General features: G+C 37.2%; 1 protein-coding gene across 1 annotated transcript in view; it reads right to left on the bottom strand.

The window, feature by feature from the left end:
• LOC149834541 (putative gamma-aminobutyrate transaminase 3, mitochondrial) overlaps nucleotides 1-19034 on the bottom strand; it is a 101223-nt gene extending 82189 nt beyond the window's left edge. The window contains exons 1-6 of the mRNA XM_090011471.1: nucleotides 18801-19034; nucleotides 17156-17283; nucleotides 16960-17044; nucleotides 16567-16639; nucleotides 14810-14907; nucleotides 6504-6596 (exon numbers count right to left, since the gene is read on the bottom strand). Coding sequence (XP_089867597.1) covers nucleotides 6504-6596; nucleotides 14810-14907; nucleotides 16567-16639; nucleotides 16960-17044; nucleotides 17156-17283; nucleotides 18801-18842 — 519 coding nt within the window. The 5' untranslated portion in view covers nucleotides 18843-19034. The remainder of the gene's footprint in view (nucleotides 1-6503; nucleotides 6597-14809; nucleotides 14908-16566; nucleotides 16640-16959; nucleotides 17045-17155; nucleotides 17284-18800) is intronic.
• Nucleotides 19035-19328: the final 294 nt, after the last annotated feature.

Here is a 19328-nt window from a genome sequence, read left to right as displayed (position 1 = left end):
AACTTAACTGCATATTAGGTTGTCATTCACTGGTACCTGAAGTCATATATTAAACTAATGCTCAAGTGCATATTTAGCTGCGTAGTAAAATGATATTCGATTTTTATACTAAGCTGCATAATTTAGTATGTTCAATTGCATATTTTCTAAAATATGCAAATTGCCATTAAGTGTATATCCTCTAGAAGGTTCAAATGGCCATGAAGATGTTTATTCTCCAATGTTTATATGCATGATAAACTGTATATTTTTCTGAAGTACTATTGCCTAACACTACATATTTGTTGTAAGTATCAAATGCCAACTAAGCTGTATATCTTGTGGAATGTTCAAATGAGAAGGTGTTTGGAAAAATGTATATAGTTGTATTACCAAATCTCTAAGATTACCTTGCATGCTCAATAAGAGACACCAATGGTGTTTTTGCTTGTTGGCAGAGCTTTTAATGCATGCCACCCTTTTTATATATAGAGGCGTTATGGCAATTTGCTATTAAAGAATAAATAAATAATAATAATAATGATGAATGATGATTGGATAACCGAACCTATGGGTCGGTTGTTATGGACATATGAATGTCAAGCGAATGTATTGAGGGTCATGCATAGACCATCGAAGTTATGATGTGAATCCACAGGGAAAAGAAAATATAATTTTGTTGCCCGACTGGTTTAAAGGCACTGGGGCATTCGTGCTTGACTGGTTTAAAGGCACCGGAACACTTTGGGTGGGTTATGCAATCAATATGACAAATGATTGGGATTGGTTTATACACCTTGGTAAAATGATTATGGTTGAGAATTCTACTGCTATGATAGTAGAAGGAAGTTGGGGAAATGCCCCATACTTCGGGAAAATAATTAAATGAAAAGATTAACCCACTCAGATTCGGTCTTACCTTGGAGAGGGTAAGTGGTACAAAACTCCGGGGACATGTGTTTAACTGTTTCGAGCTAAAGTGACTCGATGGTCCCCAGTCCTCGGAGTTGGGGAGACCCGGACTACCAATGTGTCCTAGGTGGTAGTTCTTTGTTCTTCTGCAGAAGTTAGGGATGCATCCTGTTTTGGTTTTGGCCTTTGGGAGGTTCTCTCGGTCACTGGCCGCTCCCTTGGGATTTCAGTCTCAGTTAGAATGTTCGGGTTAACAAAACAACTTTGAATAATATACCCCCGAACGTTCTCTTCTGTGATGGTTGTCTTGGCCCGTGTGTGCCCACGGGATAAGAAAAGATAAACAAGTAGAACAACTAGGTATCACAGTGAGTGGAGTTACTAAAGAGACAATTTCATATTATTTCTAGCATGCTTTATGTTCTGAGCGTGTGATGAAATGAAAATCCTGAAATGTGTGGATATGAAGTAATTGTGATGAATGCAAATCCTGAAATGTGTGGATATGAAGTAATTGAATTCATATTGTGACCATTACCTGAAAGTGGTGCATGTTACTGTTATTATTGTTGCATAAAAGCTTTACTTGCTTAATTATAGTTGTTGTATAACCTCTTACTTAGATGTATGTCTGTTATTGCTATTGCATAGTCTGCTTTCCGTGCTTTGGTATATGCTAAAGATTAACACTTGACACTCACATCACCTACTTGACACATGATATACCTACAAGAAAAATTACAGTAATTCCTACTTAGACGTGGTAGTCTAATTCCAATCAATTTACTGTTTTTCAGGTAAAGAATAGGGCTTATGAGCGGCTACAGGATGAGGCATCGGATCGAGATTTTTGAATTTATTGTTCCAGGGATCGCTTGGTTTTATTTTAATTTTAACTGTTCATATCATTTAAAACTCTAATGTTAATTTTCATTGATATTGAAATAAAACGAATGTTTTGGGTTTTATCTTCACGGTAATGTTCCAGAATGTTTAACCCCATATCATTACTTGTTTCCGTTGTTATAGAAAAAAAATTCCTCTTAATTTTGGGTTAAAATTTTGGGGCGTTACAGTCAGTCTCAAAAAGTTTGGATTCTAAGCCAATACGATAAATCTGATTGTGCTTTATAAAGTTTGCATTCGCTCACTAGCCATGAATATGCTTTGGTATCATGTCTTATAATCTGTGAATATTAAATTGTTCTCGTCTATGGATGATTGTTGTTATTGTGAGATATGCAATGTTATTTAATTTATATAGTGGTTACGTGTGAACCACATATGGGCCTTTGGGAGGCCAAGAGTATGTGTTACTCATGCAGTAGTAAATTGTAAAATGCATTGCAAAACTCTGTTTGTATTATTTTGAATTAATTACATTGTTGAATTGATAAGACAAGGGCCCGAATTTGTTATTGCATGTTGCTTTGCATAACTGTTCTTGTGTAAATAACTTTTAATTGATTAAGATGGTAAAAGAAACCAAACAATGCAATAATTTTCTTCCTTGGTGTCCCTATGAAAGGATGATAACCTTGAATGGCGGCCATGGGGACCATGAGGATACTAAACACCGTGTGTTTTTGTTGTCTCCAAGAACCTGATATGTGGTTCGTGTTCCCAGTCACAGTTGTAGAGAACTTTCAGCCACTTTTCCTGAGGGTGGTATTATTGACTCAGTTGTGTTTATTGGTATACTAAGAAAGTGGTGTTAATGGATGTTGATTTTCTTTATGTTCCGGCATTAAGTGATGATTCCTAATGTTTCGATTGATAGTGATGATTCCTGATATCGGTCGGGGAACAAGTGTAAAACCCAGTAATTAAAATACAATTTGTGTGTTAAGCTACGACTATGAACTGCCTTGAACCTCGGGAACTTTGCCCGTTTTGAGTATTTGCAGGTTTGTAAGAAAGTAAAAATTAAATTTGTGTGCATTAAATAAGGACATGCATGCAAAAGTAATTCTGATAAATTAACTTAAAAAGTTATTCATGCATGTTACATTGATTCATGCATTCCTAAAAGTTTAGCATTAATTTCATGCATCCCTCAATGTTTAATTTAGCATGAAATTATTGATTGTTTGCTTGAACTGCTCAGATGGTAAGTTTGTTCTGATGATATGTTACTTGTGATCTCTCTTAAGCTTGTGTTTGATTTGATCTATGTTAAATTCTTTATTATTGGATTTTAAGAGGGTCTCGTACGAGATCTTTGGTTCTTACCCATTTTCTAAAAATGATTTTAAGGTAATGAGGCTCTATGATGATAAGACTAGCTGGCTGGAGAACTCGAGGGTTATGGATCTGGTGAGTCGGCTTCTGACGGATATGGATGTTGTCTTTTTATTTTTTGAATAGTGTGAAACTTCATTGAGACTATTCAATTAAGTTCAATTCAATTGCAGTTCATGGTTATGAATATTAAATCTTTAATGTGCCCCTGGTCCTTGGGAGGTTTTCCGCAATTGTTTTAAAAAAAATAAATTTTTCGTATTTTTCGAGGGTCAGTTTGGGGTTGTTACATGGGATGGGGCCTAGGCTGCCAAATGACCGGTCTAGGTTCAAATCCTGCAAAGAAGCAACCATAGGTCTGCCAGGCATACTCCAGAAGGGCCAGGCCTCTTACTCCTGGGGTGGCTTCTCCGTTCCTCATGGGAAAAGAACAAGTAAACACTATATAGTATCCTCTACCCTTCTGTCCATTACTATAAGCAAGGATATATGTGAATTTCCGTATTTGTGCTGCTTTACTAGACAATTTCCAACATACAAAAACAAACTCATTTAGGCCTCACATAACAAAGGCATGACTTAGATTGGATAACATATAGACTCAAGCAACCAATCTTCAAAACCAACCCACAGTGCTTCGTTGGTTGAAACAGCCACCATATTTGATCAAAGATCAATCATAAGAAGGCTATTGTAAATGCAGTCTTAACCATCATTAACACACCTGGAAGTAAACAGTTTTGAGAAGATCAACCCAAATTCCACATATGTTCAGTTTGAAACATTCTGAATCCAAATCAGAACAAACATGAACCCACCTAGTTTAAACTTGGATCCACATTAACAAACACCCAACTCAAAACAACCAATGCATGCTCATTTAGATGTAGTCCAACCACCTATGATTTAACCCACGTGCAACAAATGTAAATCAGATGGTATTTTGTGTGTCATAGTTGATAGAATCATAAATGATCCACATAAAGTCATATATTGGATGCAACTCATTTCTTAACAGATCCATCTAGTCATGCCACATCAAATCCACATGGATTCAGCCAAACTAATTTCAGATCGTTTGGGAATTGCACATTCAGGTCATGCAAGGGTCTAAACAAAAGTAAAAAATGGACTTATCCAAGCCATAGTTACCAAAGCCAAATTGGGCACAAGAATATGTCAAGCAAAAATGAGGAAGTGAGTGGTCAATGGAAATGTTAAGCGTGAAGCATGAAATATTTATTACATGTTTTGTGAGTATGGGAAGAGAGGAAACACAATATGGAAGTGGGAGTAAAAACAAACAAGAAATGACATGTGGAAGTGAATATAAAGCTTGTTATAATTAGAAATAACATATAATATTATACAAAAATTAGGAAGTGAGCTAGAAGCAAATAGGAAGTGAGTGGGAAGCAATTGAAAAGTGAAATAAAAGCAACAACAAAGAAACTGGGAAGCAAAATGTAACCTTGCTTCCCCTTATTTAGGAAGCACACTTTAGAACGATGAGAAGCATGTCCACAGGCACTTCCCAATCTTTGGGGAAAGTGTGGTGCTTCTGACTTCATAAGGGAACTTCTTAGGTCCCCTAGGTGCTTCCAGTATCTATGGTCTAAAGTATATTTAAACCATGTCGAGCTCTAACTTGGATTTCAGCAGGGAAGAGGTCACTTGGATGAGGGAAAGAGGGTATGAGAGAGAAGAGGGTTTAGAGCTGTGGCACAAATAGAAGATAAGGAGCAGAGGAGAAATCAAGACTATAACATTGTAGATAGATATATATATATAGAGAGAGAGAGAGAGAGAGATTTTACTCGTGTTTGATCTCTAACATAGCCAGCTTACCCTACCCAATCGGTCACCAAGAGTGTCACACTTGGATGACCAAAAACCCAATCTAGAAACTTGAAGGATTGAGCATTGTTGAGACAGCTTGATGCCCACCTAAGCCGGACAGATCTATCAAGTTTGGGTCCACTCAAGCCAGCTTGATGCCCACCCTAGATTAAAATGTGTACAAATTGTTTGTATAGAGAAAGAATTAGAAGATGCAATTATGACTCATGAGATTGTAATTTGCAAAACATATTTATTCTAACGAAGGCATTTGCACAAAAAAAAAAGTACGCACACATGTACATGTATGTGTACATAAATGTAACACACGCATACACAGAAAAATATTGGCAAACCTTGGTCGTACTGAACTCTAATAGAAGCTCATGCGTTCAAGCATTAAATGATCAATCTAACCTCACAGATGTGATTGGCAGTGCTGAAATGCTCATTTGTTAGGAAGTTGCACTTTGAATCGAATCGAGTACAGATTTGACTGTGCCCATGTTTTGGCGTGTCAGGTGTTATGTCCTGATGACATGGCACATGCACACCTATGTCACAGGGATTCGGCTAGCAGGGTGCCGCACCCGCGTCGACGCGACTCGACGCGGGTGCATGTGCGGGTGCGGCACCGGGTGCGGTCAACCCTATCCTGGGTGCGTTGACCGCATCCAGGATCATTTAAGTCCATTCTTGTTTTGGATTTTTTTTTTTTAAAAAAAATTGCCCAAATGGGCTGCGAATTTTTTTTTAAAAAAAGTAATGCTGACAGCTGACAGCAGCTGTCTGTCAGCTGCTGTCAGCAGCTGACCCCTTTTTATATAAATATATATATATATACATTTTTTCCCCTGCCGCACCCCCGCACCCGGGTTTTTTGGAAGTGCCGAATCCCCGCACCCGCACCCATGTGACATAGATGCACACTGAAATATCTGTGTCACATTGACAAAAAGCCTCTGTTGGGATCAACATCGAAGGAATACTATAACCATCTAGACCAAACCCATTTGGATTCCAGGATTTTGCTTCAAGGATACTTGCACCTCTACAAATCTATAAGAGATAAATAATACAACACATGAAATTGTTGTAGCCCAGTCATTTACATGATGAGCAGGCACTTGGCAATGCCACAGTAACATACAAAAGGAATCCATAAGCTGACAAATGAAGTGTTCCTATGCTGTATATCGTACAGCCCAGAAACAGTATTGTGTAATGACTTTGAAAATGGAGTCTGAGTGATGCTCTAAAGGTTAGGCTAAAATATCAAACAACCAGAAAGTGTGACATAGATTTACGCTGCTGCTGCATCAGAAGACATTCACAATTAGAGATGACAACAAATGAAATATGAAAATTCTCTTCCAGATAAATTAACAATGAATTCTAATAAACATCAAACCCTTAATTTATGATAGAACAATCTAGAAATTTTAAACTTTTTTAGGCCTCCATGTAAGGCATACTAAAAGCTGCTTGAACATCTGCTTATGCTAATTATGCATCATAGAAGTCCTACAAACCTGAGAATCATTGGCTTCTGAACCACTGTTTGTGAAGAAGACTTTACCCATCTGAGTTGCAGTAAAGGTTTCAAGAAGTTCACTTGCAAGATCCTGAAATTATGATAAAAGTTCATTTATCAATGTGTCAAATACCCATGCTGGAAAATGACAGTATTCACTATCAGAAATAACAAATGAACAAGCAAGGTAATTATCTCAAAAGCAAGCATATGAAACTCTCAATAAACTATAGTTGAGACTGTGGTACTATGTCACCTGGGTACGGGTACAGGTACAGAGGGTACAACATGGCAATTTTAAAAAATAAGGGTATGGGGACACGTATATATATATATATATATATATATGGATCCAATGCAAGATCCATATATATGTAGGTCCAATCCAATGCAGGAATTGTGAGTTGTCATTTTCAATAAAGGAGGGGATATAATTAAAAAATGAATAATGGGGGGGTGTTCCGTAAAAAATGAATAAAAGGGGGGTGTTTGGTAAAAAATGAATAAAAGGGGGGTTGTTCAGAAATTTTAAAAGAATAAAAAGAGGAACGCCTGCTCTCCCCCCCCCCCCCCCTCACTCTCTGTATGTGACTAAATGGCAGTATTCACTATCAGAAATAACAAATGAACAAGCAAGGTAATTATCTCAAAAGCAAGCATATGAAACTCTCAATAAACTATAGTTGAGACTGTGGTACTATGTCACCTGGGTACGGGTACGGAGGGTACAACATGGCAATTTTAAAAAATAAGGGTATGGGGACACGTACATATATATACATATATATATATATATGGATCCAATGCAAGATCCATATATATGTAGGTCCAATCCAATGCAGGAATTGTGAGTTGTCATTTTGAATAAAGGAGGGGGGTATAATTAAAAAATGAATAATGGAGGGTGTTCGGTAAAAAATGAATAAACGGGGGGTGTTCGGTAAAAAATGAATAAAAGGGGGGTTGTTCAGAAATTCTCTGTGAGGGTGTGTATGACTAAATCACGTAATACGCTAGAGCGGTAAGTCCTTGTGAGGAAGTGCATTGTCTAAGAGCGGGTAGCCTGCGAAGACGGTATATTCATGTGAGGAAGTGCATTGTCCAAAACCAGACAGGATATCCGTCTAGGGTAGTAACTCCTTGTGAGGTCGTACATTTCCCAAACCAGGTGATCCGGCATGGATCTTATAAATCTTTATTATGAATAAATGAAATGTTGTGATACATGTTTTGATCTTCTGAGCTGATTGAGATAGCTAGTTATGAATCTATAGATTTGACTTTTCTATTGTAGCATAATTATATGTTGAACTCAGATGTCATAATCAGATCTTTATTGATTTTAGATCTTGATATGAGGTTATGATTGTGATGTTTATGTTAACGTATAGGTGAACAACACATCATGCTTACAAATGACTAGGTTGGCTTATTAGGTGAATGACGCATCGCACCTATATAGTTTTGTTGCAAATGATTGCATTATGATTGTCTGATTCGAGTATATCACACCTATGTATCATGATTAATATGTATCTTAAATATCTAACTGATTTACTTAAAAAGTATGTGCATGCGTTTCACGCTTGAATGACAAATATGATTTGACCTATTGTTTATAAGAATTATGAAGGAATATAAAACTGATGCAATGATTTGAATGCATAAGAGCAAAAGTGAGTGATTATAATCATCGTTGCGACGCTGGTGTCACTCCCCCGAGTAGAGTTCCCTCGAAGCGATCGTTTTCTCTCATGGTTTTGGGCTCCATTCTTGGAGGATGCAACTCAGGGGGGCTATTCGAGCATAATAAAATACATGGCATAATAAACACCCGAGCTAGTCAACATGTTTCGGGTTAGTCTACGTCATACCCAGGTAGACCAGAAAATCAAGATAAAACATAAATTACATGCTCACATTACTTTATTTTATATTGCTACAAATTATAGTTGTTCCTAAAAGTTGGTAAATTCATGCTCAATGATATATGTCTTGTTCTCATTTGGAGTTTGATGTTAGAATATTTAAGATTGTTATTTCATACTTGCTTATAAATTTTGAATTAATGAATAGCTTGTAGAAACTTTATATTTGCCTTGTTGATAGTTGATGCAAATTCTGAGATACTTATAGCGTGCAAGCTTTATGTGTTCTACATTGCATTGTCGGTGTGAATTTTACTGAGACTTTTCAAAGACTCATTCTTTCAAAATAAAATGTTTTTCAGGAAACGTGATGGACAGAGCGAGTGCAGGAAGCTGGAGGGGGTTGTGCACACTGATGTTTTCGATAATCCCAAGGGCTTCTTGTTACATTTAAATTTTAATACTTTCTGAATTGCTAAAGAACTATTTAATTGGACATTTGATTATTAGTTAAATTCTGAATTTCAGTTACTTTGTGCATAGTCAATGTTTATTCGGATATGTGATGGTAGCAGTATCTTAATATAATGTGTCTAGAGATTTAACCAAGAAACCAATTTATAAAATTGATTTAAAAAATTAATATTTTTTCGTTGTATTTACTCACCTAATAATAACATAAGAATTTTATCAGTTGGATGCTTTAACTTCGAACCTTATTCTATAGAGCTATTAAACGCTAATGCATGCGCAGGCTGACTCTCTAGAACTTGATTCGATTAAGGCGAAGCCAATGATGAAAAACTTGATATATTAATAATTTCTTTTATATAATGGTTTAATCGGATTCGTTAATGGATGGTTCCATAGTGAATTTGGTACTAGGAAGCTAAGGCACGCTCGCGCTTGCGCTTAGGCAGGTCGTCTAGTACTTTATACGATTGGAACGAGTCCGTTGATGAGATCGTTGCATTATTACATTTTAGAAAAAAAAAATCTGGTATTTTTTGTTTGAAATCGTTCAGGCCGTTATAGTTGGTATCAGAGCTTGGGATCAAAAAATCATCAGTTCACAACCGTCCAGCAATCCGGCATCTCGTTGTAAGTATATTTCATTAAGACCCAGTGTTTGTATAAACAAATATTTCAATCTATAGTTATGAGAATAAAATAAAATGAAAAATGATTAAATTATTAACTTTTGATGGTTGCATTATATATGACTCCAACCGATTCAATCGGCTGCGGCTGGATTGAATCTGGAATAGTCCAGTCCTAGTTGACTGGTCGGCTGGGGCTGGCATACTGTAAAAAAAAAGTCACATATTATCTGCATGCTGTTAGAACAATTTTTGTGTATGCTTACTTCCATGTTAAACAGAAATTGTGTTCTTTATCTTGGGTCACGTTAAAATAGTGTGTTAAGTTGCATGCTCATTCTCTTTTAACATCCATATAAAAATCTGAATGTAAAGACCTGTACGCTTACCTGATCATTAACCTATGCATACCTTAATGCAGGTTGTGAATGCAGGTTGCCTATACATGCATGTTTGAGATATAAAGTTGTAAATGCATGCATACCTGATTTTAGACTTTCATATGTATACATAATTAACAGGTAAATCTGTAATTTTGGGCAGGTGCAGGCTTGGCAGCTTCGGATAGGCCCTGGCAGCGTGTACACAGGTCCAGTCTGGGTATGTGTAGGGGTTGTCCGACCAGCCGACTGAGTTCGGCTGGGCTGGAGCCGAGCCCCAGCCGACCGAGTCGGCTGGGTGCAGTTAAAATACAAAGATTTTGTATGTGGCAAATCAGACTGTACTTGGACAAAGGCCACAACAGTACATTAAGAATTTCAATTTTATACATTCTTGTGTTTGATTTAATCTGGAACAAAAGAGTAATTTGGCATAATAAATTCCAAAATTTTCTATTGATATTAGACTTAACTTTATGCACACAAAAGAATGAAATTTTCACATGTTTGCACTTAGTATATCATGCTTAATCAAAGTATTATTGCATAGTTGCTTTTATGTGCACGTACACACTTGAGTTAACGTGTTCTTGCATGTAAACAATGGCATGAGCGTCCACATGTTTAATTAAGATGTTTCATGAATGAAAGCATGCATTTGACATGAATATGTGAATTGAATGAAAGCATGCATCTGACATCAATATGTGAATTGAATGAAAGCATGTACTTGGGCATGATTATGTGAACATATGCATATGAATATTGTTGTTATTGCACATCTCTAATTGGCATGTATGAATGTGCATCGAAAAAGCATGTGAAATGAATGCATAAGTTACATGTTCTTTATAATTTTTGCATATAGATGCATCGATGATCAAAATGGATCATCATGGGTCGTGTAAGCCTTGAGCATGTGTTGCTCTTTGTTTTAGTTGTTCTATGCATTGCAAAAATCAAATGTGATATTATTGTTCTAATTGAATTATTCTATGTTGCCATGGGTTGTGGTCTCGTGAAGAGTTTCGCATGTGGATTTGCGAACCAATGTTATTAATTTTGCATGTTGAATTGCAAATTAACAAAGATGAATTAATAAGATAAAAGAAATTAAAGAACAGTGTAATATACGTTTCCTTGATGTCTCTTCTATAGTATGGGAATCTTGGACATTACGGTTTGGGGAAACCATGAGGATACTAAAACTTTGTGTGCATTGTTGTGTCCTTGAACCCGATATTGAGGATTTTCTCTTAGCCAAGGTTTTAGAGAGAATCTACCACTTTGCCTGGGGGTGATGTGTAGACACAAATGTTGTTTTTGTACACCAAGAAAGTGACATGATGGTTGTTGATTTTTATAGTGTCCCGGCATTAGATGTTGATTTTTAATATTTCAATGGCTGTTTCGGTCGAGAGCTAAGTTTGGAACCAAGTAATAAAATACAAATTTTGTGTTAAGCTACAACCGAGAACCTAACTTGACCTCAAAAAACATTTACCCATTTGGAGTATTCGCGGGTAACGATAATAAAAAGAAGAACTTAAATTATGTGTATTTAATAGAGACATACATATGAAAAGAAAACTTTAATAAAAGATAATAATTTATTCATGCATGTACACTGAAAATATGCAAATTCTTGTTATGCATTAGATCATGCATATTTACTTGTTCCCTTATTTGTGGTATATTGGTGATTGCATGATAAATATTTTTATTGCATCATCGATATTCCATATTGATAATAATTATTTTCTTTTGTTTAACAATTGATCCTTATTGCTTAAATGATTATTTGAATTGTGAATTTGTCATAACTTTTTTGAGGACGGCGTGACTCTTCTTTTTGCTTTATTATTATTTTATTTGCTTATGTCTCAAACTTTGTGCGCTTTAATAAATAAAGTTGGTTTGTGTTAGAAGATGGGTATAAGATCCCTGATAGTGGTGGTTGTGTTTAAACTGTAAAGGCCCCGAGTTTCTGAGAATGTTTTCGCACTTGAAAAAAAAATTATATATATTGCCACTTTTTCATGGGTATGAGTTAGGGTCATTACAGGTTTGGTATCAGACCTTGGGATCAAAAAATTATCAGTTCACAACCGTCCAGCAATCTGGCATCTCGTTGTAAGTATATTTTGTTAAGACCCAGTGTTTGTATAAAGAAATATTTTAATCTATAGTTATTATAAAAATAAAATAAAATAAAATAAAAAATGATTAAATTATTTGCTTTCGATGGTTGTAATGAAAAAAAGCAATTGAATTATGTTATGAGAATTGAGAACCTAAAAATAAATAGCTAGGTACATCACACAAGAGCCTTGACTATAGGGCCTAAGAACTCATAGGAATTTGATTTTTGAAGTTAAATTATTTAATTAGAGTTAGCAGTGGAAGCATGATGAACTATATTTGGGTAGTTCTTTTGTTTTGTTTTTATATCGAATTTCGAGGACAAAAATTTTTTTGAGGGTAGGATGTAAATGTAAAACCTACGCTTTTCGAAAAAAAAAGAGTTTAGTGTAGGGATCCACAGTTGGATCCACATTGCTAGTGAGGCGCAGATCCAACACTCGGTTGGATCCTGGGTCTCGAACCCTGGCCTCACCCCATGTAACGAACAGTAAAAAAAAAAGGTCTTTTTCGAACCCGGGTCGGATCTGACCCAGACCCGCCAACCCGTTAGGGTTAAAAACCGCAGGGGCGAGGGTTTCTTTTAAACCCTCTCCCCTGCGTCACTGCTCTCCCGTTTCCCTGTTCGACGCCCCCGTTCCCTTTAAGAAGCACAGAGGGGAGGGAGGTTACTCACGACCTGCACCTCCCTCCTCCTCCCTCTCGACTCTGCCTCCCTCTCCTTCCCCCTGTGTACATCGAGGGACAGCCCCGACCGACGTCTGTTGCTCCCTCAACCTCACCGGAGCTCGCCCAGCGTTGGCGACCTCGCTCTCCTATGGTAAATCCCGACACCTCCTTTCTCATTCTCCTGTATCTTCGTCTTCTTCTTTTTCTGTTTCTACTTCTTTCTCTGGGTTCGCTGGGAGGCCGACGACCCCCTGTCGTGCCCTCTCTCTCTCTTTGGATGCCGAAGAGCCGGCAGGAGGCCGACAGCCCCCTGTTGCGCCTTCCCCCTCTCTTTCGGTTCTCTCTTTGGGTAGAGAAGGGGCCGAGCCTCTCCCTGCGCTCTCTATGTGCAAGGGAGGGGTCGAGCCCCCTCCCTGTGCTCCCTCTTTGTGCAGGGGAGGGGTCGAGCCCATCCCTGCACCCTCTTTGTGCAGGGGAAGGGGTCGAGCCCCCTCCCTACACTCTTTGTTGGCAGGGGAGGGGCCGAGCGCCCTCCCTACGCCCCTCTCTGTACAGGGGAGGGGCCGAGCCCCCTCCCTGCACTCTCTGTTGGCAGGGGAGGGGTTGAGCCCTCTCCTTGCTCCCTCTTTTGGCAGGAGAGGGGTTGAGCCCTCTCCTTCCGTTTTCGGAAGGGGTGATGCCCCTGCCTGTTTGTCCTTCGATAGGCAGGTAGGGGTGAAGCCCCTGCCTTCGTCTCTTTCTGTAACTGAAGGGTGCTCCGCATGTCTGGTTGGAGCAGCAAGCGCACGCCACCTTGTGTTGGGACGCTACAAGTTCAAATCCCAATGGTATGGTTGTTTCTCTGGTTAGGTTCAACCTAACCCAACCTGCCGTTGTGACCTACCGTAAGGTAGGGGGCAGGCCCTTCTTGCGCCTGTTTTCGGCAGGTAGGGGTGCAATCCTTCCCCTTCCCTCCTTGTGGATTGGCGAGCAAGGGCGGTGCCCTGCCTTTTCTTTTTCGTTTGATAGCATACTAAGTGTTTCTCGTTTACGTAGTTCACACGACGGATCCCGCTCGTGCCCCGCATCCAACGATATATAACTTGAATTTCTCCTCTGAAATTCGTTCAAAAATAACCTAAATTTCGCTTAAATTTAAAGGTTGAAAATAAAACTTTCTCACGTTTGAAGTGGCTCATTTAGGCCTTGACAATGAGACCTGGGCCAACCCCAGACTCAAAAGCATCGGCCTAAAATCGAGAATCTACTGATATTTCTTCTAAAATAAAACTTTCTCAATAAGAGATTATTTATTTTTCTAGAGCTCTCTCTCTCTCTAATATTGTGTGTTTTGCCACTTTGTGGCCTATTGTATTTTTTCCCATTAGTGGCCCATTGCTTGTATGCTTATGCATCTCTTAGTCACTTAGTGACATTGCCTCTTTTCATTAGTGTCTCATTACAATACCTACAAGCATAATGACAAGAAAAACCTTCCACTTGATTTTACTCTAGGACTACAGTCAATTTCAGCTAAGAGTGTTATACAAATTCATTATCCGACGACCCCCCCCCCCTGCAAGTACACCAAAAATTGAGAAACTTGAGTGGAATTATAGTAAAATAATAACAGTAATCAGGTCAGAAGGAGCTTCAAGAAGAGGCAGTCATTCCCATGAAAGGTGACATCAAGTGGCAGCTTGGATTTCGCCCGACTCTGTTTGATTTTACAATGCTCTTGTACCATGTTGAATCATGAGATATCACATGTCATAAGAACAAAGCTAGAAAATGGGGAGAAAGAAAATAAAGAAGACAGAAAAATAAGAAAACGAGAGTTAAATTTGTATTAATGAAAATATTTGCATTACTACTCCACAGGAAAGAGTTTATACAAATTAACCAGAACACTGTTAATGGAAGAAAGATAATGACATGTTCAATTAAAATAAAAAAGGAACAATAGGAACAAAGCTATTGTTCGAAATACCAACTTATCAATTTTGATATATATAGTGACATCCACACCCATCAACTTCCATATGCATGTATGAAGAAATCATCCATAATTAGAAAAGGAAAAAAACTGAATATTAGTTGGTTTTATATCTTAAATAAGATATACCATGATGGACATGTTAACAAGATCAAGGCATTCATTAGTACCAAGGAAGGTTTTGTAGTTCTGTTCCAAAAAGAATGGTAAAATGGTAATGTGTTTAATTGTGCAGTACCAGCTTCCACAAGACGAGGTTCATTTCCACCTGCAAGCACATATAGATCAAAATAAAATGAAAGATCTTCTGAAAAGGTTAAAGGCAGCAACAAAACCAATTAAATGACAATAGCACAGTTGTTTTCCTAGCTTCATCCATCTCAGAGAATACAGGTGCTAAGTATGGATGCCAATGTAAGCACATTGAGTGTCATCCATCTCTGCAAGTCTTTGAGATAAATGAACTGGTTGAAAAACAGTATCACCTTGCTAGTTCCTATACTATAGCACATGTTTGCTACCCTCATGAGTAAGGAACCCCCTAGTTAAAAAATGTAATATTTTCATTTTTTTTAGTTTTTTTACACATCTGACCCTCAAGATGTGAACTACATATTAAGTTTAATAGAAACTGTCCTTTGGATCATGCTTTTCCGACATACATGTTAGATTTTATGAGGGTTGAAAAATCAATGGTGTACAATGTACCTTTCTTCAAACCACAAAACAAAACATATTTTTATGTTGAAAAACTATGATCCAAGGGTCAGTTCCTACTATTTTTACCATGTTTAACACATCCATGAGGTCAGTATTTGTTCAAAACAACCTCCCTCTATGAGTTCCAACTAGGAGGTTCCTTACCCACGAGGATAGCAGATAATATCCCATATATATATATATGTGTGTGTGTGTGTGTGTGTGTGTGTGTGTACCCAAGGAATCCAAGAAACAAATTTTTAGCGCTACACATTCAAATATCATAAGGAAAGACCACAATCAGAGCTACTGTATCAAATTATTGTTTCATAGGAAAAAATGAAAGACTTGGCTGAGGAGATACTCAGCTTGGTGCTAATGATAGAAACATTTCTCTTTAGGCCAACTAAAGAGAAATACAATAAATCAAGAAATAAAATAGAGTTGATTGTGAAGGTTTGCTACAAAGCTCAGGCAAAATGACTAAGAAACTAATAGCTAATTCAAGTAAGCAAATGATGCACAATTACAGAGTACAGGTGCCAATTTTGCAGGACCAAATCCAATCAGCATAGATATTTGGCCATAACATGATTGTACATGAATGAATCTCTTATTGAGCGCAAAAATGGATCCACAACCAACTTGACTCATTGTTTCTAAGGTATCTTATCTGCCTTCTTACAATAAATACCACAAAGTAGGTTTCAGCCACCAAATTCTGAAATTTCAACCATTTTTCCCCTTTATTATACAGAAGAAGATTATAGCAGGGCAGTGGGCATCCAAGATCAATTCAAGGATTTGGCATCTGGTTAACAAAAATTGGTCAAATGAAAGCACATATCAACTTGCAAAATAATGACCCCTTTTGAAGATGGTATCAGCCACACTCTTCAAGGTCATGCAAGATTTAAGGACACAAATACCAAATGAACTTGAAACATAGGGCATTTTGATAAGTAAACAGGGTCCTATTTATAAAGGGTCAATCTTTCCTTCGCCTATGGATATATTATGAAGTTCCCAACCATCATAACAACAAAATCATCTGGCTGCAATTAAACAAGTAAAAAAAATATCCAAGGATATAAAAAAAAATGATGCAGATTAATACCAAATCTATGCAATACACTAAATGTCATAAGAAGTCATATGTCCCAATATGAAGTCTGAATGGTGTAATTTTCGCTATGAGTATAAAATAAACAATACAACTTGGACATACCTAGGGCTGTACACCATAATCCTGCAAGACTATCAAGATATTTTTTCCCATTGATATCATAAACGTAAATTCCCTGCAGCATTCACATGAAAATATTAAAAAAGCTATGATGTTCAGAAGTTCCTCAACTTGATAAACTAAATATAATGCCAAATGATAATTCAACTGAAAAATCCACTAAACTTGCTATTTTAGATATTGAATAAAAAATCTTTAATAAAGCGATTAGATCATTTGGCAACTATTGGATTTAAATCCATTAAAATCGCTATCTTTGATATTGAATAAGAAATCTTGAAGAAAGCAATAAAATTGTTAAAAAATGCCATTGGATAAAAAATGATACATAGAACAACATTAACCTGTAATCCATCGTATCTCTTATGTGCATACCTCAGATTTTGAGATAACTATTGGATTTAAATCAGTACTCTGCCATCCTGCAGTGAATGGTGCCAACATGCCATGACCTTTAAATCTGCATTATGTCATTAGCAAAACTAAGAGAATGACTCGCATTGCAAACGAGTGTGTGAAGTCATGTGCATGATATACAATGTGTGTGTGAAGTCGTGTGCATGATATATACTCTTTCTTGTTGTTTGCATCATTCTTCGAAGATGTTTCTGAACTGCTCCATCTTGAATTTGTTGGGCCCTGAAGGACATGCTGTTGGCAGCTTGCAGTAGCAGCAACATATCTTGCAAGAGCACTAACCTAGAAAAGAAAGAAGATAAAAAATAAATGAAGTTATAAAAGAAATGGAACTACAAAATTCACAGCACGACTGGAAATCAGAAATGGTAAGGTTAAATCTAGATTTAAAATATCATTAATTATTACAAACTCACAAACAAGCACAGACTTACATGGACATATAACAAACAGATGCAGATATTCACTGGATATGCACATGCATAGACAATGGTACATGCATGCAATGATGCACATGCATATACAACTAGCACACACACCTATACATGCATGCACGCACATATGCACACATTTCTATAGCCTGCATACACATATAGGCATATACATGTAAACAATCTCACTAAAAGAGAATTAAAAAAGAAAAAAAGACCCCTACTTACTGAATTAGCACAGCCTTAATGAGGTTTAACAAGCAGCCTTAAGATAAGCCATAGTGCAAGACTTCATGTCATTCATCCTAATCATTGCACACGAAACACAAAAACCTTTGAGGTCAGCACACTAAAGAGTCAATCAGGTCCGTTCACACTGTCAACAGATAGATCTTGCCTTATGCCTATCAAATGTGTGCTCATAGATGCCAAAAGCTTCTAGAAACCTCAGAGGCACAAAGCCACATGCTTCTTTCATGCTTCCAAAACTTTACGAGAAGCATGCTTGTTCAACATAAAATCGAACTCAAGACACTTTTCATGTTGGAAGCAATTGATTCTTTTTTCATTAGAAAACCCAGTTGTGATGGGTATTTTGAGGCAGAAGACTTGAAACGCACTCGAGTAAAAACATGAGTTTTGATCTTTTTTTATCTCTTATGTTACTTCTTACATGCTTCCATTACGGCATCTTACTTGTTTCCCCTTATGATTCATCGATCACACATTAACGACATTTCCTGAACATTCGCATCTCGCTTCACGCTTCATGCATCGCTTCTCGCATCCACTTCTTAATCTAGTAACTATTTATTGGCTTTTCAAAAATTTCACGTTCAATACTTAGAATGGCATTTACAATGAAAATAAAAATCGTGTTTACAATGAAAACACAGTAAAAGAGTGGAAACAAGAGGCAAAGGTATAAAAAAAAAGGAACAAAAGAAAAGAAGCATAGCCGACATAATTGCAACTCAAAACATCGAAATTTTCCCACGACAAAAATCCCCTGACCCCCAAAATTCCACCTAAAAACTTATCACCCACCCAACAAACTATTTCCTACAGGAAAAACAGTAGAGATCATCTCTCCCATTAAAAAAAAAAACCTCTAAAAATCCACAAAGATCATCATCTTCAACAAACCACCAACAACTCAAAATCTTCAAATAGTTCAACTAATCGCCCTGGAAAACTAAAACATGTCATCCTCGAATTAAAATTATTACAAGTGCAGTTCCAGCACAAAAAACCAAGATATTGTTCATGGTTTTCTTAATCAAACTAAAAATTTCTCCAAAATGTTGAGTACCAACATTGACAAGCACAATCACTAACAGATCAATCACAAGAGAGAGAGAGAGAGACCTTGGAATTGAGATTGGACCGGAAAAGCTGATTCAGAGTCATCTCTCTCTCTTATCCCTTTTCAAGTCTCAAAGAACCAACAGTCTTTCTTCCTTGGCCTCCAGATACTTCGGGTTATACGCATAGAAGAAGAAGCAAGAAGAGTCGAGGTAGCCACCGGCTCTTCCTCTGAGGAGTAGTCAAACACGGAAATGTTACCACTTACCATTTAATGGGAATACCCAAGCGTGCGAATCTTTGCCAAGCGACAAGAGTTTTATTTTATTTAACCTAAATTTATAAATACCCGCTTAACTTTTGACCTATTTACAGATACATGTTAACCTTTGGAATTTTACAGGTACCACCCTAGTCAGTAAAATAATTTTTATGTCACTGCCTCCCTTAACTCAGTTAAGTTTACCATGGACTTCATGGATATGATTCATTTTCTTCTCCTTTTGTTTTTGCTACGTTACTTCAACTATTGTCTGTTCTGAATTGACATGGGTTTGAACCAATGTTATGAGTATCGGTGTGTATCGGCAT

This window comes from Nuphar pumila, chromosome 6 (assembly GCF_984573655.1).
Source record: "Nuphar pumila chromosome 6, dmNupPumi1.hap1.1, whole genome shotgun sequence".
NCBI lineage: Eukaryota > Viridiplantae > Streptophyta > Magnoliopsida > Nymphaeales > Nymphaeaceae > Nuphar > Nuphar pumila.
Note: the sequence above shows the minus strand (reverse complement) of the source record. Positions and strands in the feature narration are given on the sequence as shown.